The sequence below is a fragment of the Pyxicephalus adspersus genome, chromosome 3, assembly GCF_032062135.1.
Source record: "Pyxicephalus adspersus chromosome 3, UCB_Pads_2.0, whole genome shotgun sequence".
Taxonomy (NCBI): domain Eukaryota; kingdom Metazoa; phylum Chordata; class Amphibia; order Anura; family Pyxicephalidae; genus Pyxicephalus; species Pyxicephalus adspersus.
The window spans coordinates 46,165,157-46,190,425 of NC_092860.1; the positions used below are offsets into that span (position 1 = coordinate 46,165,157).

Here is a 25,269-nt window from a genome sequence, read left to right on the forward strand (position 1 = left end):
TATTTCTTCTTGAAATGTATAGAGAGTCTATAATAAGGAACCTTTTTTAAATACGCTATCTCTAATGTTTCAATACCCATTAAAGTTTTTTATTTTTCTAAAAAGATTTCTGTATCTTTTCATATCTTCATTGTCGCAAACTAAAAAGCTAATCAACTCACATTTGCAGCCAATCTGTAACATGGATGTTGCCAGTTGAGAACAAATTACCTTATTATCAAGCCTTTTCTAGTATTTTGTAGTGCAGGTGCATAGGAATTAAAGCTTACTCCACACTGTTACTAGTTGTTATAAAGTAATCTCTCCTTGTTCTATATGTTGCTAATACATTATGTATGCCTTTGTAGCAGTGGGTGTTTTGCAGGTATTTCCAAACTGTTTCTGATACATTTTACATATATATATATATATATATATATATATATATATATTTACTTCTTAAAGTATAGTGTAGAAATAGTTTCCGAACAAATGTTATGTTTTACATAACTTATTACATCATCTTAAAAAAGTACTTTTCCATAAATTCCTTCAGTAATGATTGGGGAGCTTTGAAGTGATGGGTGATTTCACTTAAATAAAATTATTAGTATGGGGTCATCTCCTCCTGTGTCATTGTTTGTTTCTGTCTGTCATTTGCAAATACTATTTCTTATACAGGACTGCAATATTTGTTTGTTCTGTATAAATACTAATATTATTTATATTAATTATATATTATTAATAATTTTAATAATAATTTTCTTGTACATCCATGCACATTGAGTGGAAAACTTTCTATAACATTTAGATTCCAGCTCAGACATTTCTAGAGTGGTTTTAAGAGTGAAATGGAGAATGGGATCGTATAGTAAACACATACCTAAATTATCCAGTTACAGCTGCTTAAAGGCAAATATAACTATTGTGGTAATGTAATAATAAATGAGTGTTTCCTTCAATTAGCTTGTCCATCTGGAACCTACAAACCCGAGGGTTCACCTGGAGGCGTGAGTACCTGCATCCCATGTCCTGATCCAAACCACACATCACCACCCGGAAGCACAACAGTAGAGGATTGTATATGTAAAGAAGGATATGAACAAGATGGCCACACCTGTAAAGGTAGGATCATTGATTCACTTTCTGTTTAATAGTTTCATAGAAAATGTTCCATTAGCATTTTACTAGTCAGGAATTATGTAGAATAAATACAGCTTTGGTCCTTTTTCAGTTATTAATTAACTGATGTTGGAAGCATTAAGCTTCTTTTTTGTAAACTAGCCTCAGTGTTTTGATAGCACAAGTAAAACGCATTTATGTGATATGATATCTAAATACCAAGATTTACTGTTTGCTTCTAACAAGGTATACCTACTGAGGCTCCTTTGAATTGTAAACTCCATCGGGGGAAACTGGCAGAGAAAGATATGATGGATTCAACCTGTTTTATGTACCGGTACTTCATTTTGTGTCATTTAAGTTTGGTTTAGGGTGAGGAAGAGTCCTCTGTAGTCCTACTTTTCACTTAGCTAGTGGCCCCATCAGGTAGATTTTGTTTCACTTTCTGTCCCTTTAAAACCTGCACAAGAAATGGAGGGTGCAGTCATTGAAAGGGCAGGAAATAAAAAACAAAAAAAAACAAAAAAAAAATAATCTTCCCAACACAGGCCCTGATGGCGATAAAAATGGAATAAATACTGACAAAGATTCTAAGTGGAAACACAATCCTCGCTATAAATAAATCTCAGAAATCACCATCTCGTGAAATAAAAACAGATTTGTCAGGAGCTGGGCATAAACTTCTCTATGCAGTACCCACACTTTCCCCCTCAAATGAGGTCACACCTGCTGCACTGACAGGACAGACCTTATCGCTCCCAGGGAGCCTTTTACCTGGAACCAACCTATAGATTAATGTTGATCCCTACACTGGGCAAAACTGGACAAACAGTTCCTGACTTGAGTCACAAAACTTTCCATACCTTACCCTGCATAATATACAACCAGGGACCCCCTTTCAAACTGTAAATAGCAGTCTTTCTATTTGACATCTCTCTATCATCTGCCTATCCACTATAGAATCACTTACCTGCATGATCACAGACCATAAAGTCTTTATGATACCCCTGAGGAAGCCTTAATCGGAGAATTGTATTTTGCTTGTTATTAATACACTGTAATTGTTGCAAAACTAAACACCTCCTTTGTGTGGTTTCTTGGACCCACAGTTCTTCTTTGTTGTTTTTGCAGTTATACCTCACTTACTTAAATGAGTGAGGTGTGGCAAGACCTTAGTATGTAGGAGTGTCTCTCTTCCCTTTCCTCCTTTCTCGTGAGGTCACACCTAACATAGGTATTAGCCTATGAACACATATTAGTAGGGACTGATACACAAAAGCAGATCAGCTGCCAGTTTTGCACTTAAGGGCCCAATTTAGTAAATTTTGTAGTAATAGATAAGTTGGAAGCCCCAAAACACTACACAGACATGTACAATATTCTTAAATATTCATAAATGTGATATAATGCCAGTATTATGTTTGCAGTGCTGCAAGGGACTTGTGTCCCAAAAGTGGCAGGAAAGTGCATTAATGACTCCAGGGAAAGAGTGTGTTAAAAGTGTTAATTGATGTATAAGGTTTGTAGGAATAAACCCAGGATTTTAGGGCCCTGGACCTAGCCAAGGGAGTGAAAGGGTCGTTCCTTGGCCCAACCCAATCCTTACAGGGATATATGCACCTGCACTCAGGCGTAAGGAAGGAGAGAGAGCCAAAGTGGATTCCAGACTGAGAGAGAGCCAGAGTGGATTCTAGGAAAGCCAGGGGCCAAACAGGCTGGAGAGATTACACTTTCATCTGTGAAGCTGGGTGAAAAGATGGAAAGATTACACTTTCATCTGTGAAGCTGGGTGATCCAGCAAACCTGGAATGGATCTGGTCCAGGATTCAAAACTAGCAAAAAGTAAATGACTTTGAAGAAATCCATTCCAGGTTTGCTGGATCACCCAGCTTCACTGATGAAAGTGTAATCTCTCCAGCCTTGGAGAGCTTTAATAAATCAGGCCCAGTGTATGTGTTAGTATGAGAGGGCACCTAAGTGAGGTAGCCAGATGCCCAGCCAGGCTACTGTTCTTTGTTTTGTTGTGCTGGTAAGTGTGCTGTAACACTTGCCTAAACAAATAAAAACTGCTGTTATTTTGAACTTTTGGAGTCTGCTGACTCTAATCTGTCCTGTAAGCATCCCATTACCATGAGCGATCCCCCTGTGCTATGCCACAATATATATATATATATATATGGTGAGAGCCAGTAGGAGCATAGCTGCTGTAAATTACCATCTGATATGCACACTAGTTACCTTATATAATACTCTTATTTGCTAGAATAGTAATAGCAAAGTTTCTCAACAAGCCCACTGTGACCCTCCTTACAATACAAGCACATAATAGTGACATTACAACACATAATTATTCATCATTTATGTACTTCCATCCAAAACCAATCCCGGTGCAGAAAATAAATTATTGATAATAGATTTAAAATATGTTTTACTTTATATTCTTTTTATCAGATCAGAAATCAATCTGATGTGAGAAATGTGTACCAGTCATATCTATGGTGCTATATTCACTATAGTGATGTTTGGGCTGTGCTTTTTTGCATATTGTTTTCTGTTTTACAGTTATAAAAATAAATGTTTTTTGTTATTGTATCTGAAGAAGCAAGGTTTGTTTCTAACACTAAAACACCATACATTTTTCACAGTTTAAGGTTCATTATGATACTGCTCTGCAAGTCAGGATCCGTATCTTCAGGGAAAACACATTCCTGTAAGCCATATTGTGTCTCATTCACCCATGACCTACAGACAATAAGATGGTACTTCCAAGGAACTACAAACATATACATTTGCTCTTAACTGCAATCTCAATTCATTTAAGAGAAAGAGAGAGAAAGAAAAAAAAAAAGGATTAGAAAAAGTGCATTGTTTTCAGTTTTTTCCCTACACAACTATAAATCATCCAAGTATATCGCTCTGATGTGTTTCTCCGTAAATTGTGTAGCTCTTTGCAAATTTTTCCTGCTGAGCAGTGACACATTTAATAACATAAAGGCATACAAGCCACACAAAGGTGCAATCTAAAAGTATTTTCCTACAGTATATTAAACTTGTGCTAACATAAAGCAGATTACATACTAGGTTAATAGGAATGCAAATCATTCTCCCATAACACTTGTTTTTGTATTCTAAACATCATTAGTTGTTCGTTGCCCTGAGCTGCTGCCCCCGGAGAATGGCTATTTCATCCAAAACATCTGCAACAATCACTTTGATGCAGCCTGTGGAGTGCGATGCAAGATGGGATTTGAATTAGTTGGAAGCAGTATTCGGCTTTGTCAACCAAACGGACTATGGTCTGGCTCAGACGCCACCTGCAGAGGTATGATAGCAAAGAATAAACTTTGGTTTTTCCAATGGAGACACGCTACAAAAATATCAGGCAATGAGACTTAAAACGCAAGGGTGAACAAACAAATCTGGACTGTTATTAACATGCTGACCAAGAATTGGCATCATTATCAAAAGATACTTCGATTACTCGGTATAACGGTCTGCCAAAGCATTTAAGCAGAGAAAAAAGCATGTGAATGCTGTCATTTAGCATCTTATCACAAAAGCTTCTGATTATACATTACAGACCTTCTAAGACCATTAAAGACCTTCCAAGAAAATTTGTTTTTATATCTGCCTGGATCATTAAAATGTGAAAGGTCCACTTTGTTGAGAGCCCCCAACAAATATCAGATCAACTACAATTTTAAAAATAAGATTGTTAAGGCTAAAAATAGCTTGACCCTGCCTGCCAGCACCTTCCAGAAGGGGGGTGGAAGACACTATGCCCCTATGCTGCCCCTGGGACATCTTGGCACTCATAATAAATGCTTTCTCCTGGAATTTTGAACCCTTAGCTATCCTTAGTGACACAAGTCTCTGCGACTCAGGTGCCAGTGCAGAACTAACATTTTGTGCACTGTTATAGACAATTTGATTTTATGAGATGAGGGCATTCAATAAAGCTGAATTGAAAGTCTATGTATAAAAGGTAAAGTTTTCAATTGAGCATGCTTTCAGTTGAGCATGATGCACACCTAGTGGAATACCAATGACACCATCATTTATTTACCCTGGCAAAACTACAGTCTTTCTTCTATTCTCTTTCTGTAAAGTAAGTAAGCATAGATCCAAAATCTTGAAAACTAGTAAAATTCCAACTGTAGTTCTTAGCCTTCCCCACTTCCCCAAAACTAAAAAATATTAATAATAATAATAATAATAATAAATGATGGAATAACTGAAAATATTCACAATCTGTAAACCCGCAAGACGTTCCATTTAAATAGCATCAGCATGGGTCAAATTTATTTTGTACAATGGGAACTGGAAAAGGATCATGGATGAAAGCCCATCATAATGTAAAAGTTGCCAAAAAGGCAGAGTGAGGCTCTCTTTTTTTGGATATCTTTAATTATCCCTTGAAACATCCCTATATTATCCCTGCAGAGTGCTTGCCAAATATGTGGAAATTGTAATTATAGGCTACTGTCACTAAGAAAAGTTTACTATTCAGAAACCAAAAGTCTTTGTATCTGGCAAAAGCTGAATTCAGGCGGCCAAGCTTAATTTCTTATACTGTAAATATGTCATGCGTCATTTGGGTTTCTGTATTATATCGGTTTGAAAAATGTCAGAATCTTTCCTAGGTGTTATTCTTCTCTCCACATGATTCGCTTCAGGTTATGTTAAGGTGATGCACTTTTAAACAGACTTTGTCCTGAACCTGCAGTAAACACAATATAATAATTGATAGAAAAGAACAGTAAGTTTGACTATCCAGTTTTTAGTCCGCACTAGGATTATTAATGCACAATCACAATTTGCTGTAAAAACAAAACTGAACTGTTTTACCTGCCAAAAGATTTGTATTTCTGTCCAATCAGTCCTAGGAGTTACACAAAGGACAACCAGGCCAAAAACAGCAGCATTTCTGTTATAGTTGTTTTCAGATTTCACTATTATGTCTCAGGATAATTTTGAATTTCTGCTTTGGATAAAACCCATGGATAATAAGCTCATGTTGTAGGGCCCTGGTCCAGCAACAGTACTCACCACACACCAGTCCCCCAATCTAGCGCCACATTCTTTACCTATAACAAGCCCCTGATCAGCGTTTACCAGCACCCAGGACTTACTGTGCAAGATATGGTGTTTGGGCAAGGGCTGGCAGAGGACCAGGATCCCTTAGATGAAGTAGTACCAAGATTCCAACAGAGACAAGTCTAGAATGAAAAGTAAAGGTTGTACGCAGGTAATCCATCCACCAAACAAGGTACAAAAAGGCAAGACACAAGCAGAGTCGGGGTTACAGGTAAAAAGTCATTCTAGGCAGCATAGAATCAATTGGCCAGGAACAGGCAATGGTCAGCAACAGCAAATCAAGCAAATACATTGAACAAGCAGGAAGTCAGTCTAGCCTAATGCTACAACAGGCAATGGTGACTGGGAGCACATGTATTTGAAGAAAATTTCATCCAGTGCAACTGACTTCATAGCCACATAGATTAAAAAAAGACACTTCCATTAAAAAAATGCAAATACGCCCCAGCACACACTTATCTATACCCCTGTTCACACTTTTGTGAGATTCACACTGTGCACTCCATAAAGACAATTGGCCTGATTTATTAAAGTTCTCCAAGACTAGAGAAAATAGACTATCTTTAGAGAACCTGGGTGATACATCAAACCTGGTATTGATTCTCTAAAATGATTTGGTATTATTTAGCAAATGTTGTTAATCTTCGACTAAATCTTTTCCAGGTTTGCCAGGTTCTCTCATGATGGTTTACCTTCCTGTAAAATAAATACTTTCAAATATTTTTTTTTTAATGAATTAAAGATTGAAGAATCATGAATGTTATGAATGTTATGTTATACTTAATATACACTTCTTTTTCAGTCCGTACATGTCCAAAACTGCGACATATTGAAAACAGCAGAATAAATTGCACGTCCAGTGACACATCCTATGGATCTGTTTGCTCTGTAACTTGTAAGGATGGATACAAGCTGGAGGGGAGTTCTACACTGGTATGTCAAGGAAACGCACAATGGGATGCAAAGGAACCACAATGTACAGGTATACTTATTATATTATATTGCCAACACACTGGACCTGCCAATAATAGGCATAATCTTACATCAGCCATATGCAGTTCAACTTTGTGGACTACAGAACACATCTTCTCGATATGGTATGGAGTTGAAAAAGAGAAGTTGTTCTGTTGTCCTAACACACTCTTTAAGGCTTGCTGTTCACTATCGTATTTTGTTGTAGTCTTACATTTACCCCAATAGCATTGTGTGCACGCATTTGCAGTTGCATTGCAATGGGATTGCAGCAGACTTCCATGTTGCTTCTGACCATGCAGTTGCTCTCTCCTATAGAACAAGTTGCAATTCCTGGGTTCATAGCAGCAGTTTGCCATGCACCTGGTAGTAGCTTATCATGCAGTTTGCAACCACAAGTGTAAAACAAACCTTACTGTCCAAAAGTAGGTGATAGTGTTTCTTTATAGATATACGCGTATACAATATACATATACTATATCTATAAAGAAACACTAATACCTACTTTTGGACAATATTAGTATATGGTGAGTATTGTCCCCCTGAGGCAAGAATATGTAATAGGCAGACCTTCCAGCTAGAAATAAAGGAAAACAAAAGCTGCAGCTACATATTACATTTTTGTTCATAATAAACGCTTGTGCTATTACATTATTACGGTATTATTTTTACTATATATAAAAATAGAATCACTTATGCTTGTGATAAAGCTTTCGAAAAGCCTAAAAAGTACCTGTAAGATAATTATGGTATTTTTAAAATATAATATAATCTTTTTTATGGTACATTCTAAGTCAATTGCTTCTTTTGTTGCACAGAGGTTCACTGTCCTGTTTTCAAAAAACCTAAAAATATATTAATTTTGCCAACAACTTGTGGGAAAGAACCTGCATCATATGCATCAGTCTGCTATTTGAGATGTCAAAAGGGTTTTGTATTATCTGGAATCAGGGAAGAAATTAAATGTCTTTCCAATGGTAAATGGAGTGAAGATATCCAAGCCGCCATGTGCAAAGGTGAGGGTTAAATATTCAAACTCATGTAAAGCATTGGTAAATGGGTGTTATGCATGCATTTAGTGTAGACTGGGTAGAATGGGTGTTAAGCATGCATTTAGTGCATACAGAAATATATTTAGCTATGAATGTACACTTGATTATAACACAGCTTGGTTCAGTTTACATTTGGAACATGCACAGAAGTCTTAGTCAGCATTTACATAACCATAAGGTACTAATTAATGTCTACAAACAATGCACGGCACGTTGTAGTTATGCAGGTAATCAAGGAAATGGATAGGCCTTACTAATCCATATCATTTACTTTGAAAATATTATTGACTAGACTAGATGAAATATCCGAGCTTCCTCTGCTTTCATGACATCAGGATTCTAGGATTTTTATTGCTGCAGTAAAAAAAAATGCGCACACATATCTATATCTATCTTTATAATTTTTTTGCTTTTTAAAAGATCTAAAGTTTTAATTTTGTCCATTTGTACTAGTATTTATTATGTATTCTTTCTTTTCATCCTTTCATTTCTTTGTCTGCATTATTTTACAGATATTGAGCCTCCAGAAATCACATGTCCAAAAGATATTCTTACTGAAAATATTCAACATCAGAATGTAGCTCAAGTCAGCTGGGAAATTCCGCAAGCAAGAGATAATTCTGGAGAAGAGGTGAGTGCAAAAGACTACAAACCCCCCTTATTGACTGTTTTTACTATTTTTTGTTTTCCTGCCTAACAGGTCTGTTCACAGGGGTGGTGAGGTTATCATCCAGTCTTGGTAGTGAAGTATCAGTGGGCTACAAAATAATTCTGCTTGGGCCACTGATTTTTAGTTATGCTGCTGATTGGACAAACACATTCATGTGTGTTGATAGTAAAGGAAGGTATATTTTACTACAAAAGGCTATGCCATGATCTTGCTTTTCCAATTGCCATATGTACTTGAGTATAAAGCAAACATTTTCTTTTTTGCCCCCACAATCCCATTGGAAAATTTCGGTTTATACTCAAGTGACACCTAGTTGCACGTCGTGGAACTGTATTTTGTCTCTGGCTTGATAGATAAGACCTGTCAGAGACAAGATGCTTGTAATAAACTTTACATGGAGAACATAACATTTTAGATCAATTTTAGAGCATTTAAGCATTTTAGAGCATTCAAAAGTACAAAATACTTACCATGTAAAAATTGTTAGAAACATTATAAACTGATCCTTGTGGTTTTATTTTTTCCCTTTTAAACAGATGTTTTAAAGATAAAGATTTTATTTACTTTTTTTTGTTATTGTTGTGAAAATTAGCAGTGATGGCCACATGTTGTACCCTAGATTTTTTACACAAGTAAAAGTATTTTTTCTCTGAGTATATGTGATAATTGTTTTGGTGGCTTGATAAATACAAAATACATAGTCTTGCATAAAAAAGCCTATACTAGTGTTAATTATCATGTCCACTAATATATTTATTTTAAGCTGCAATGCTTAGATAACTTTAGAATTGACTGTTTAAAAGGTTTTTGCTTCCAATCAATTACATTCCCATCTGGTTAGATCAAAGATAGACAAAATTGGGCACTAAACAACAAAAAGCATTAAGGATATTTATAGGCAATCACTATGCTTTGGATGATGAATGGGAATTCTGGCTACAAATTCTGGACTATACAAATGATACCATTATTTTGTACGAAGACTATATGTGAGACAGTTAATGATTTATAAGGTGTAACAACTAAATACATTTTGGTAGTGATTAGAGTCAAATCCTAAATGTATTGCTAGTGTTTAGTTTTCTTAGGTGTTCAGCTAAGTAACAAGACATATTTGTGAATTTCTGTTATGCTTTTGCCTTCTCCTGTAATTAATTTTGAACTGTGTGTTTGACTGAAAGAACTGCTTTTGGGCAGTGGCCAGAAAACAATGTAAAAACAAATGAGTTTTCCAACTACATGATATTTCCATTTGCATAAATAGGAGATCACCCCTAATATAAGCTTACAGATAGAGAACAATTTGTCCCTAAAAAATACAAAATTAACATTTTTTTAAAATGTTTTCTTCTATCAACGGTTATATGATATACTATATGGACAACAACAAAGAGAACAGAACAGAAAAACATTAGCTTATGTTATATCTGCTACTATTGGGATTACAATAATCAAATGTGCAAACTAGGTTAAATAATATATATTTTGTTTTAATTAGGTTTAGGTAAAGATACCAGTCAAAATTTACCACGTAATAAGGATACAGTTTTTATCCAGGAATTGCTCTACTACTATACCAGTCCTCTTAGTAATTTGATGACCTGTAAGTGCATCTGCTTGTGATGCTGATTTCCATATAGGTTCTGACATACAGAAAGCTTGAATGATCCAACCAGGTTTTTACTAAACTAACAGTGATATTAGCATTGTATATCTTAGATTATCCAAGTTAATATTACCGTGTTCTATACCCCCCACCTGTTTTCCACAAGTGTAGTGTTTAGTACATGAGTATTCAAATACAAGACGTAACCACTTGTCACCATGGGGGGTGGGGGAAGTGGAGTGGTGTTTGTTGTCAGGCAAGTACATACATCTGAAAATTCCCTATTTCCATAAGCTTTTCAGAAAACTAAGTTTTCTGAGTGAGTCAGTGCAGTGATGGATGACAAATAGGGAAAGAGCATTATAAAAATTGTTTTAAAATGTCACTCTGTGTTTAGACTAAACAGATGTAAGTCACCGGTCCAGCATTATTGTGTATCCGAATGCCAATCCCAAGCTTCTACTTGGCCTCAGGAAGCTAGAAGCACCTTTCTGAGACTGGGGTAGGCAAAGGATGGCATCTGGGTGAACAAAGCCAGAGGACCAAGGAATCAGATGGGCAAGACTGAGCCACAACAATGGGTCAGGGGATATAGCCCAGGGTTGTAGTCACGAATCATTCAGACGAGGTATCCAGAGTTGAGAGAGTTCAAGGTCAAAGGTTAGGTAAAGGTCCAAGCATCATGTAAAGGAAGTTCAGATGGAAGTAAAGTCAGCAACCAAATAACAAATTCACCTAAGGTAGTTCTAAATGCAGTTGCTGGCAACATGATCTGACCCGGACACAATGAATATTTGTCCACGGTCTAGAAAGCTGTTTTAGGACCATGGGTGAAGGTGGCTCGTGGACTACAGGGTCAGAAGAAGACTGGTACACTGGCATATACACACCCCCCACATTTCTGGTGGGCTATGCAGCACTACGGTAATCTGAAACAGGCACACATGGCCATGCATGTCTGAGCAGCATCTATATGATAGAGGACACACATATTGTTGGGCAGCTGGAAGTCATCACCCACCCAAGAATGATGTTAGATGTCAACATGGGAGCACTGAAATGGTTTATATTATATTCAACTGTTCATACCGTTTGCAGTCTACGCTGGCATAGCTGTGCACTGCCAGGATATATGAATACTATTTTCAGGGACCTTACAATTATTATTTCATGGAGAAAAAAAGTAACATTATCAATAGCAATTTAACCCACTGACCCTATAACATCCGTTTCACTTTTTATTAGCTAGAGCTTTTGAAACTCTGTGCCCTTCTGTACAAAAATCCATTTAACTTGTGCTCAGAGCAGCTCATTGTCCGATATTTCTATTTTAGAAAAGCTTTCGCCCTGTTTTTTTATATCAAATAACTTAATGGGATACTTTATAGCAGACAATTTGAATATATTACAGCATAATGAATAAAGAAATTAAACCCTTCAATAATGTGTAGAAGAATTTTTCATGCCTAATCATTTCCTTGCATTCTTTCACTCAGTAACCGTGTGGCTTCCTGGAAATAGTATAGCTCTATAATTCTATGGATGTCTTTGTTTCTGCTTTCATATTGCCCTTTTACCTGGATGAGTATGAAGAGGAGTCTCCTCCCTAATATGACTTGATATGTGTATATGATCAAACAAATAAAAAATCCTGGGCGTAGCTAAACCTCTAATATCAAATATTTAATATATTAGCTTATTACATCATATTAACCTCCCTGGCGGATCATTTCTTTCCGGTTTTATATGTCTAAAAGCGGTACATTGTTTTTCATGAAAATTTATTTTACAGTATAATATAATAGTATGAGTATAATAAAGTTTGAAATACACATTTTTTGTTTTTTAAAATACACATTATACTCATACTATTATATATACTGTAAAATTAATGTTTTTTAAAACAATGTACTGCTTTTACACATATAAATCCAATGTATTGCATTCAATACAGTTATTTTGTATTGAGTGCAACACAAATGGATTTTGAATTTCCCGCACCACCCCGCCGGCAACATACACACGCACCAACGTCACCGGGAACTCCCCAGTGACTCATCGGATGCAGAAGCCGGCCGGAGGAAGTAGAAAAAAGACGGAGATTATGGCGATGGACGGCGTGGGACACGGCGGATCAGGTAAGCACTCTATTTACTAACCTTCCCATAGGTTTACATACCTCGAGAGTGACTTGGGGTTACCACTTTTAGCAACATCTTTCTACCCCGAGTCACACTTGGGGTTACCTTTAGGGAGGTTAATCCCAAGTGACCTTAATAAAAATGTAAAATGCCCCTTACTGTGAAAACATTTTCATCTGTCAAAACAGATTTTACAGCTATCCATGCCTTCCTGAGTTGGTGAAAATTACCTCCTCCTCCCCCCTTTTCATGTACAGGCATCATAGGGAAAAGACATTCGGGAAAATCTCTCCAAATGGGGTCACAGAAAGAAGTAAAACCCTTAACTTTTAAACACAAAATCCAAACAGAAAATAATTTCTGGGGGAGGCTTAAATATGTTTGGAACAAGCAAAAAAAAACTGACAAAAAAGTGAGGTTAACAATGTTTTACATTAATCCCCTATGTTTAATGTGCATATTCCTGGTGTAGGAAAGCACTACATTTTACACTAGGTATACTCTTGCCTTAATGCTGAACTCCAACCCTACCTTTTTTTTTTTGCATGCTTGTAGATAGTCTTTCGGTGCTGAGCTGTTATATGCTATTAGTCAAGTAAAAAAGAGACAGGGATTTTTGGCAACAAATTAAGGTGTACTTTTCAAAAAAGTACAACATGAGTGACACATATTTCATTACATCAGTGTGAGAAAAGCAAACATGGTAAAATCACAGTTGAACTGTAAAGGCATCCCGTGATAGGGATATGCCTTGCTTTCTAAGTAAAGAATTGTCTGACTAAGTGTTGCAACAAAGGTACACGAAGCTCACAAAACTCAAACCCGACGCGTTTCACCAGATGGCTTCATCAGGGGATGTGCAAGGAGAGTCAGAGCATTTATTTGTGAAGATGACACATATGTACAAAAAGGTGGCGTTTTCTCTTGTTAAGGGGGGGCAGGGGGGCTTTGTGTTGGTTGCTGCAGTATCTGGATCCCAAATAGAGTGGCCCAAATGAGTTGCATCAAGGTGGTTCCAGTGGTATTCACTAGCAAGTGTGATACCTTGAGCAATTGCCACTGAGGAGGATAGCAAGGGGTATGCAGACCGTATGTTTAGCCAGAAAATATGCCATTTCTTTCTGTTTTCTTTCTGTAGGTGACGATTGAGGTTACCCCAGCATTTTTACCACCTCACATGCTTCCGATTGGTGAAGTTTCTGTGACGTATACAGCATCTGATACTTCTGGCAATCAACGTAGCTGCACCTTTAACATCAAGGTAATAGGTAAGTTTTAAAAGTTTTACATTTGTTCTAAATGTGGAGCCCCAGATCCTGATCATTCTTAAATATTCAATAACATTTCCTAAACACAAAGAAGATATATGATAGAAGTCCCTATCACAACTGGCACAAATCGTTCTGTTGTGTTGCTTCTAAAATATTTAGAAAGATGTTCAGAGCTTGTTTTTAAACAGCATTTGGATTATACACTCATAGGAAATAGGACAAACAAGGGTTTCTAATTTTACTACTGTCCAATATGATTTACATTGTCATTACCAAATGTTACTGTTTAAAGTAATATTTACAGCCTTAAAGACATGATTCATGTGTGTTTGTGGTTCACCAGGCAAGGTTTTGTGGTAACAGCAGCACAGCCAGAATTTTATTTTCCAGATTTGGAAAGCTGATGTTAAGAAAAGGACACGTGGGGCAGCTTGGTAGATGTGGTTATGTATGAAAGCCACATTGCTGGTAGAATTCTAAATTATACCACTTCAAAGTGTTACTAGAGCCAAAGTCACATCTAATGAATATAGATGACTGTAATGACCTTCCAATTCATCTTCCCCACTGTGTGCCATTCCTACACCTTTCACTCTTTACAACTCTAAACCTTCTGTAATGGGCAGACTTTTTTTCTAAAATGAAATCCATCATTTGCTTTCCTATCATGGCAAGATCAAAATGTTTTTGGCAGAATGTGAGGTTGATTTTCTAAGAGATTGGAAAATGCTTAAATTAGCCAGGTGAATGCTCCATTTAGTTTATATGATATGATTAGTTTTTGGTGAAGGTATGTTTATGTGGTACAGCTATATTTACACCCAATCATATTCTAGTGGAACAAATAATAAAAAAGGAATTTTGTTGGCATGGACTTGACCATTCAAAGTGAACATTTCTTGATCTTATATATTGAGCTAAGTGTTTTAATTTTGTTTTACTCTTTGGTATATCTACCACATATTATTTGTTCTAAATTAATTTAGGTACACAATATCCAATAATTCTATCCATAACAGTATTGTAGGTCAACGTTTCCTCCAATATTGACTGTTCTATTTCTTGTTTTTCGTCCTTTGTGTATATTACAGATACATTTTTAGTGATTACGCACTACGATACATCATAAATGTATACCACAAAGTCACTATTTTATGTGACTGGTTTGATAAATAACCAATTTCTATGGCATCTTGTTTTAGATGTAGACCCCCCTGTTATTGACAGGTGCAGATCACCTCCACCAATTCAAGCTACTGATAAAAAGCAAAGTGCAACATGGGAGGAACCACAGTTTTCTGACAATTCAGGTAAGATCTATGAGAAGCTGCAATCCTGTTTCATTTTTCTGCAAATGTTCTCAACACAGACAACACAGATGTTCTCAACAACATCTAGGGATGATTTCTGGATCATATGCCCTTTTATTTATTTCATGAGTAAGAATTTAAACACAATACAATTCCCAAACAGTCCTAATAGCCTATTAAGTTTGGCTTTCCTTACATTACTTTCTATGCAGATTTTAGTTGTTGTTAATAAAAATTATGTGTTTTGGAGCAATGAAATTGAAAATGACATTTAAAGCGGAGTCACACTTCATGACACATAAAAAGAAGTGAAATTGTTCTTATAGAGTTTCCCTTTTAAAACACAAAACTGCAGCTCATAGAGGTGAAACAGCCACATTGGACAGAATGAGATTTTGATTTAAAATGAATTATCATGTAGTAAAATTCATGTGCTTTACTATAAACAAATGTATAGGTTCTTAAAGCTGAACTCCATGCCGATATAAAAGACTCTAATCAGTGCAGCTCTTTACTTATTAAAGCCTCTTCAATGTATCTTTTTATGCACAGTTTGAGGAATGACATTATAGGTCCCCCCTTAGACTCAGGCTACAGCATATGAGGGATGCTATATGTTCCCCCAGTCTTTTGGTATTTCTGGCATTGTGGGATAACTGTGTGAAGAAGAACCTAATAAGTATACCTGCTCTTGGGAAGTGCTATTTGTAGACATTGTCACTTTGCCTATTCATTATTTAATTGTAGCAGAGGAAAATCAGGTTTCCTTGCCTGCCAGATAAGATTGTTCTGTGTGGTAGATCTGTGTAAAGCTCAGGACTAAATGGACAGAAATATAAATCATTCTGGAAGGTAAAACAGCTCCCTAGTATGTATTTCATCTTACTTCATCTCTAAACGCTAACTGTTAAATGGCAATATATCTACTTCTCTTATTGATGTATCATTTTCAGTTTAACACCTGTTTTTTATTATTAAAATTGACTTGTCAGTCCTTGCGTAATAAAATACTTAAAGCATATTAGTAATCAAATTTAAAAATAATGTTACATAGGTTTAAAAAAGAGACAATTCCATCAAGCTCAACTATCAGGGGAATAAGTAACATTATTTAAGATTATCAGTATGTTGACATAGAAGATGGAATGGCTATTTTTGTTATAACTATTTCTCTGTTGTCCCACTGACAAATGTATAATATTTTTTAAAAGAATGTTATCCCACAATGTAGCTTAAGAACCCCGATTATTATAGACATGTGCTTTATGTACTCAGCTCCAAATAGCTCATTAACTGTGAAACTTATTAGAAAAAGTAGTAATGCAAAATTTAAGAAGAGATTAATCTTGTAAGGTTGGATGTTTGAAAGCTGATAAACATATTCAAGAATTTAATTACGCTAATTACATAAATGTAAGTGATGTTTTAGGTGTGCAGAAAACAAACCACAAATATTGTAAAAACTAATGACCTTTTTATCCTCTACTTGAATGAATATAATATTCTTTGCACATTGCTTTTTATACATTATTATATTTTATATATGTTATAGGTTCTCCTTTAACTATTACAAAAACTCACACTCCTGGAGATATTTTCCCTCATGGCGAAACGATTGTTGAGTATGTTGCAATGGATCCGGCAGGCAATAGCAGAACTTGTGAAATTCATATTGTGATTAAAGGTAGAGTGTATTTAAACATTTATTCCAGACTTTGTTACTTTTATGCTTTTAGAATAGACAATGAATGGGAATGCAAAGCATAATAAATAAATTGTGCATGACATTATGAAATGGGTATTAAAAGACAATAGTGACTTGACCACATGATGCTTGCCCTGCTTTGGTTTTTACCCACCTAAGAGTTTTATGCATCCTCATGTAGCCAGAGGACGGGGAATTGTACGTCTCCTGCAGTTTTCAGTTCAACTAGAAATCCATCAAGGAGAGATGGAATGTATCATAATCACAGAGGTGAGGAGCTAGGAAGGATTTCACCTTGGGAGACCCCAAGAGATATAAAAACACAAGGCAGTAAAACTCTCTGGCATCCAACAAACATTTAAATATTGGGTTTTGAGTGGGCTCTCTTAAAAGTTATGATATTGTGAACACAGGCATTTGCTTTTATCAGAATTTGCTTTCTCTTCAAGCATCATAACTGAAATGTAAAAGGGAAAAACTACTCTCATATACAAGCTAAATGTATCTAAAAGCATGCTACATTGGCCCTTCTACCTAAGATCCTAGTCTGATTGTTAATGTCCATTTTTATTATTTTTATATAAAAAAACAATCTGTATGTTTGTGTGTCAACTTACAGGTTCACCTTGCGAGATTCCTAATACTCCTCAGAATGGGGAATTTGTCTGTTCCAAAGACACAGAAGGTGTTAATTGTACAATAAAATGCAAGGAAGGATATGCAGTCACAGAAGGCGCAATCCAAAACTTCTACTGCACTTTTAAAGATGGTCTATGGATGCCACCTCATTTAACTGACTGGCCAGACTGTTCTGGTAAGTGTTAAATAATTATTACACTTCAGGTAACTGCAATAATGAAATGTAATGTAAATAAAGGGTACTAAATACCTTAGAATAAAAGCAGATTAAAATTCCCTTTTTTTTCATTTATCTTGCTATTAAAAATAATATTAAAAATTTACTGGAATCATCAAGGTGCTGCCAGATAAGATGCCCTTTTGTTCTTTAACAGATTCATCTATAGAAACAAGGTTCCTAAGTCTCATTCTGACTAGGACAGCTCATGGTTCCTGTCAGGAATTACTCAATTTAAAGAACTCCACAACACACACTTACGTATAAGCACTTTATATAAAAAGTATAGAAAAAGTTATTTTAGGGATGTTTAAGGTGCAGTATGATGATTGTTTTCATCATAAACCTGGACATGCCTTTTCTGTTTATTCTAGATGTATGTGCCTGTTTAATAAAGGTAAAACCTTGGGTGGTCCCAGTCAGAGTGTATGCAAAGAAATGCAGTGGGGAATTGAAACATTTCTGCCAAGCCTTAGCATGATGGGATATGTAATTCAACAGTGGAAAAATCACATGAACATAAAAGTTTTATCACTATTTATTAGATAATATTGGAGTGTACAGAGATGTTTTTTAGGGGTCATATTGTACTCAACTCTGCAAAACAAAGAAAAGAATAAAATGATAAACTTGAGAGCTGGGGTTAGGAAAGTGTGTGATCTTTATGAAACCTGTTTGTGGCAAATTTAATTCACCAGATATACCTGGAGACATTTATTCAGAATATTATAGTGTAGAAATGGAAATACACGCAAGCCTTCTTGTTATTGCATGTAATCTGATCTAGGACTGTTAACAGATGCTGCAGGTAATACATAGGTAAACTTTAAAGCAGAAAAAACTACTTATGATTTACACTTTAGAACTGTGTAACCTGGGTGCTTTAATCTCCACCCTATGCTGGAAACATGGTGGCATTAATCTAACTGGTTGTCATAAATTCAAATGTAGGTACAGGTACTACACTGCCACCATTTTTTCTCCAATGCATGCAGGATTTGATAGACTGGAGGAAAGAGGACTTGGTCTTCGAATAGGCTAATTGGTCTTCGAATAGGCACCACCTGATATTCTCTATTTGCCTGAATATCCCTTGTTTTCTTTCACTGAATTTCAATTACTGTCCTTTCTTTTCTGCATGTTGTCATTACATTCATTGTATCATGTTATGGTTATCATTTCCAGTGAAACGGTTTGCTAATCATGGATTTAAATCCTTTGAAATGTTGTATAAGGCCACACGATGTGATGACTCCAGCCTATTAAAGAACTTTGCGGATGCCTTTCAGACATCACTAGGTAAAATGGTATGTTGGTAATATTTTACTTACAGGATTTTGTTTATTACTTTAACCATTACTGATTTTGTGTAGCACTGTGCTATTATTACCTTATATAGTTGTCTATGGAGTTTTGTCTAGGCCAAATATCTTGACCTTTTTAACATGGGGTAACCTTTGAAATAATGTTCATATATTGACGGAACCAGTACTTTATATATTATTTCCATAGCTTACAGTATATGACTGTACTATGAGCGTGATGGTCACTGGGAAGAGTGCTTCTAACATTGCTGGCCAGTGGGAAGAATGTCACCCTTACAGATAGCCAACATAATTATTGTTATCATTTAATCTGACCTGGGAGATAAATGCTCAAGGAACCCCTAGAAACCTCAGGAGAAAGCCTGGGGTTTCACTGAACCCTGGTTCACACAATCACTGGTCTGGTCTATACAATAACCACTAAATACTACTGATAGGCCAACCCAGCAACATCTAAGATGTTTTTCAGCTGCTATAAGAATAAAAGTGTATGTCCGGCACAAGGGTTCTAGTTCCCTGTGTACTCTACTAAAGATGTTTTTATTTCTCTCCGTGATACTGTTGGAGATTTACCCCTACTTCCTGTGTGGTAAAATGTTGTCGGAAGGACCGAACTTGTGAGAAAATCTCTCTAATAAACTCCTTAATAGCAGTAAAAAGCTGATGGGTTCTAACTTTTCCACTGTATAAACAACATTACATTTTTACTATGAACATTTTATTTTCTATGTTAACTTATTAAGTTATTGGAAGGATATTTGTTAAACTTGGTTCCACACTTAACAGGGCAAGACAACAGAGAATATCTGAATCACTTTTTCTCATGTAGAAATTGGAGTTGACACATAAACACACACTTGTTAGAGTGGGGGAAAGAAAGCTATTAAAGCAGAATTAAACCCTGCTATACTTACCTGTCACAGTTACCTTGAAGGGGTTCGACATCTTCCTTTTTTTACTTTCTTGCAATTTTTAGCCCCCGGCCGGGGTGATGTAACTCCTCCACAGTAAGTGCAGGAGAAGCCAGGATTACCTGCTTTCTTATTTAAGTTACCATTTGCTCCTTGTTTTCTATGTGCTTTCAGTTTCCTAACAGCAGGCAGTCAGTTCCCTTAGTTATGTTTATATCTCATATAGCAGTGAGGAAAGTAAAGACCCGTGACCCAGCAATAATTGCTTTGAGTACAACTTCTCAATGCAGCCCATGTTATACCTTATGCAGAATAAAGTTTCATTTCTTTTTCTTTTATCTCCTCTTTTTCCAGACGTATTTGCCTTGGATAGCCCTGTGCAGTTTACATAAAGTGCAGTTGTACCTGATTGTATTTGGAAAACTTGCTCTTTTCGGACTAAAATTGCCTTGACATAAAAAAAAAAAAAAAAAGATTTTTCTTTGAGACAAGAAGGCACCTAAGTTTAAATGTTGTTCTATTTCTCTGAGGCTTTTGATTGTGCAGTAGGCTACCCTCAAATCAGGAAAATTGGCTACTTCAGCAATAATAACTTGAATTTAGATAATAACATAGTGACCACATTTCAGCTCCAATTTAGTTTTAGACATTTGCCAAGAAACAAATCAACTTAGCAAGGAATTTATGGTGGGATTTAGGCCAGTCAGTTTTGCTCTTACTGAGCAATATCTGCTTTTGAGTTTTGGCTGATTACTGTTCCTGGATCCGTGAAACCAGGTTGATTTACTAAAAGCATTAAGACTGATCATTAGGTGAAGTAAATTACCATTCTGCAAGAGAGAATTAATGAGTGAGGTGAAACTCACTTTGCAGACAATATCTAATCATGTGCAAGGAAACGTAAAAAAAAAAATATATTTTTTCTCTCACGTAATTGGATGGTTAAAGTCAACAGAGCTTCATTTTATTGTGAATTGTCCAGATAATCACTGTAATAATTAAACAGACCAAACTCTTTAGTAAATTAACCCTATTTCTCAGCTATACAAAATTGTTATAGAAGTACTAAAGGAAAATCTAATAGGCTAATATAGGCTGATAAAATGTATCCTCCCCAGTCTTGGAGAGCTTTAGTAATTCAGGCCCCAGATCTTCATAATGTGATGACCATAGAAATGTATGGCTTTATGATATTACCAGAGGTTGGTCATCACCCTTCAAGTCCAAGTCGAGTCCCAAGTCATTGACACCAATTCCCAAGTCAAGTGTTAAGACAACAAGAATTCTTCCAAGTCGAGCCCCAAGTCAAGTCACTTAATTTATCTCCTTTTGTCCCCCCAAAAAATTGAAAAACCCACATCTCTGGATATTACTACATATAATTATGATTTTACTAGTGACATCTTTCTTTTTTGCTGTGTTTGGTACACCAAAAAGCTGTAATGAAAATTGTCTATGACCTATCCTATCGATACACACACATACTGTATATAGGTGAATCTGAGGATCAGAAATTGGGTTCCATGGCATATGCTGGGTTATGTTAGACACTACAGAAAATAATGGACTTCTTAAACTGTGTATGAGAAGCTGCAGTTAGTAAGATAGAGCCCATTTCATTTCTTAGCTGCCTAGAGCCCATATTCATTATCTAGCATCCTTCTGCCCTACCCACAATTAACAACACGTGGGGATTGTTGGAGGGCTTGATGGAGGGGTGGGGGCGGTTTGCATGACTTGCAGAGGAAGTCTTTTGCTAAACACAGGTGAGACTGAGCTCTTCTGTAAGTTCTTGTAACTGTTTAATGACCAAGACACACTCTACAGTTGTTTATTTTTGCATATCAAAGCACAGCTTGCTCCAGAAGTTAATGAATGTCTAGGCTACTTTGCTTTGCTTTGTTTGTGATTAACTCACAGTGAGAATTTTATACAGTAATTGACACCATGCTGCCTAATAATGTGTTGAGACAAACATCTGTCCTAATTGCATTTATTAAAATAATCTACCTGTTCCGACTTCAACTTAATAACAAACCTACAGTCCCTATCTCGTATGTAACCCGGGGACTACCTGTATATATATTGATATTTTGGGGTTCTGCTTTCATCCTACACTTAACCAGATTATCAATATATCATGCCTTAAAGGTTTATTCTACACATATATTAGGTATTGAATAGCATTTTACATTATTATATATTATTACAACTCTAATATACCCATCTTTTATTTAAACTCAAAACTTTCTTTTAATCAAAAACTCTTTTGGATATAAGATATGTTAAATACTTTATTTAAACAATGTACATTTGCTATTGTTGATGCTAAACAAGTACATAAATCATGTCCTTATTTACAGGTCCCTTCCTTTTGCAGTGATGTTGATGATATTGATTGCCAACTTGAGGATCAGTATCAAAGACAGTGCCTTGAATACAACTATGACTATGAAAATGGATTTGCCATAGGTAACATCATACTGAATTCATGTATAATAATTACATTTGTATTTATATTCATACTATAGGGAGGAGTTTCTGAGATGTGGAAGCAGAATCCCTGCTTCTACCAAAAAGGCCACCTCTACATTGACACACAATGAAGAACAAGTCAATAATTCTTTTTTTTGAGCACAGCTTTTAAAATTTAGTTTCTTTTAAAAACCGGATTAGATTATTCCTATTAGTTTGATGAGTTTTATCTGCCATGTAAGAACTCAAAACATCTTCTAGGTATATAATTTACAAAAATGTAGTTTAGCTTTAAAACAGTAAACTTAATAAAGCCACACTATGTGGACTAAGAGAATGTTGTACTACATTAAACTTTAAACATTAAAATTTGTGAGGATATGCTGCAATATTCAGATATTTACTATTTTTCTTTCAGGACCCGGTGGATGGGGAGCAGCCAATAGACTAGACTACTCCTACGATGATTTTTTTGATGTAACAGAGGATGAACTAGAAGAAAAGTCTGCATCTGACGCCACAACACTACTAAGAGTAAAAAGGCAAAAAATGAATATCCCTGGTACAGATCAGAAAGTGAAGTTCATCTTTAACATAACAGGTTAGCTGTACATTAATGTATGGTGGCTAAAGTTGACTGTCAGTGTGTGTCAGTAATTCTCTTGAATACAAAAAAAAATTCTGTGTTAACTCTGTATATTTTTTTAGCGAGTGTACCATTGCCACACAGAAGGAATGATTCCCTGGAGTCCGAAAACCAGCAGCGCCTTCTCAAAACCTTGGAAACTATAACAAATCGACTAAAGAGGACTCTTCGAAAAGCCCCTCTCTATTCTTTTCAATTTTCCTCAGAGATGATTGTTGCGGATAGTAACTCACTGGAGGAAGGAAAGGCAGTTCTATTCTGCAGGCCAGGATCTGTATTGAAAGGACGTATGTGCGGTAAGGGAACTTGTGTTCTATTTTTATTCTAATAAAACTTTCACTTTCTTCTATATGTTTGAACAATTTGGCTAGTAGATCTAAACCTTAGATCAGAACGCTAGTCTAGAGCAATGATGCTGGAGCTAGTATATATAGAAAGGAAGTGGCTAAAAAATATCTGCTGCACTGCGATGTGAAAAAAATAAAAAATTAGTTGTCTTAGCAGGTAAAATGTCATCTATTTGAATTTAAACCTACTCTAAGAAATGTTAAAGTGGCTGTAAGGCCCTGCACTTAATGTCTTTGTTAACCTTGTGGAGTATACTGATATGTAAGAGAAATAATTCAGTTTTTGGGAAAGATGAACTTACTCTTAATGTTTCTAGTTTTTGGTCTTTTACTTACTATTCTCGCAATTTCATCACCATGGTGGAGCTGTTCTTTTACTATAAAAACTATTGTTAGATTCATTGGAGTCCTATCTAAACATGTACAGGACTACAGAGGTGAAAGAGAGCTAAAGCTTAGCTAAAGAGACGCTAAAATGTTTGCTTACAAAAACATATTTACATTTTTTGTTATTTTGGCCCAAATAGTGCCTATTATAATTGTAAATTATATCTGTTTGGGGTCGCAGTGCAATATGTGCCTGTACTGATTATGGCCTAAATGTGAAATGATTCTATTTAGCACAGAATTATAACACCATGTTTTCAAAGTATGATAGTGTATCATCTTTCACTGATCTCCCTTCCTTTAGATGACAAATGTGAAAGATTATGTGGTGGGAATATGGAATGGTTTCCACCTGGCAACTTATGTATTTATGAGCACATCTATCAGAAATTAGGTGTGCCAATTCGCCCAGTGTTTTAATGATATGCCTAATAAGTAATTTTGATGGATAAGGGGACATTCATTTAAACATCCTCTAAAAAAACGGACTTTAATGTGCTTTAGAAATATTGCTGTAGAACTAGGTATCTCTCTCTCAGACATCACTTAAAACACACATACAGTTAAATGCTAAATAAAAGTTAAATTATTATTAGCGTAGTGTTTTCTAGAAATCGGGGACATAGAGGTTCTGAAATTTGTTTATTAAGAAGTTTAAAAAATGGCTTTAAAAGACTAGGGATGCTTTAACAACAACCCAGAAAAATAGTTTGGGATACCTGGATATTTAAACACCCAGATACCCACAAGCTAAAATAAGAATCTAAATGTACTTAGTTGCTGCCTATGAGATGTAAGCCAAGCAAACACAAGTGAATCCAATTAAAATATGGGAATTTGGTCTGAAACCATGATGCACTTTTCCTGGAATAGATTGTAAATCCTGACATTTGACCAGTAAACTCAAGACTGCCTCCAGGCTTGATAGGGATGATCTTTGGTTCATAAGGAATAGTATTATATTACCAGCTAAAATAATAGTAATATATAGCAGAATCTTTGTATCTTTATTCTTTAGGTGGTAATAAATATTTTTAGAGTAGAATAGTTGAAAGAGAAAGTTGACATCCTTGTCAAGTGTCACTGAGAATAGAGAAATACGGAGACAGTGCTTTCAATATGCAAAATATATAACTTTCGGTTGGTAGAACAGGACAATATTTGGAAAAACACAAAGTGGCAGGTAAAAGCCCTAGAGAACCACAAACCAAAAATATAAATCAACACAATCAGATTTGTTTGTATTTAAAGGCATACAGCTGACTTTGTTGACCTTGTTTTGGACATGGTGAGCTACGCATATATTTTTTTGATCTTATAGGATAATTGAGACAGCACAGGGATGAATTTATTTGGCAGGATCTTTAATAAATACTTTGCTATAATTTGAAAATAAT

The 25,269-nt window shown here is 35.7% G+C and overlaps 1 protein-coding gene across 1 annotated transcript in view; it reads left to right on the forward strand.

The window, feature by feature from the left end:
• Positions 1–25,269, forward strand: part of SVEP1 (sushi, von Willebrand factor type A, EGF and pentraxin domain containing 1) — a gene marked incomplete at its 5' end in the record, with an annotated part of 170,821 nt that overhangs the window by 61,992 nt on the left and 83,560 nt on the right. The window contains 13 exons of the mRNA XM_072406782.1: positions 946–1,104; positions 4,244–4,423; positions 7,001–7,180; positions 7,989–8,186; positions 8,735–8,853; positions 13,778–13,907; positions 15,113–15,220; positions 16,773–16,904; positions 17,545–17,739; positions 18,967–19,088; positions 22,381–22,489; positions 22,911–23,093; positions 23,201–23,434. Coding sequence (XP_072262883.1) covers positions 946–1,104; positions 4,244–4,423; positions 7,001–7,180; positions 7,989–8,186; positions 8,735–8,853; positions 13,778–13,907; positions 15,113–15,220; positions 16,773–16,904; positions 17,545–17,739; positions 18,967–19,088; positions 22,381–22,489; positions 22,911–23,093; positions 23,201–23,434 — 2,049 coding nt within the window. The remainder of the gene's footprint in view (positions 1–945; positions 1,105–4,243; positions 4,424–7,000; positions 7,181–7,988; positions 8,187–8,734; positions 8,854–13,777; positions 13,908–15,112; positions 15,221–16,772; positions 16,905–17,544; positions 17,740–18,966; positions 19,089–22,380; positions 22,490–22,910; positions 23,094–23,200; positions 23,435–25,269) is intronic.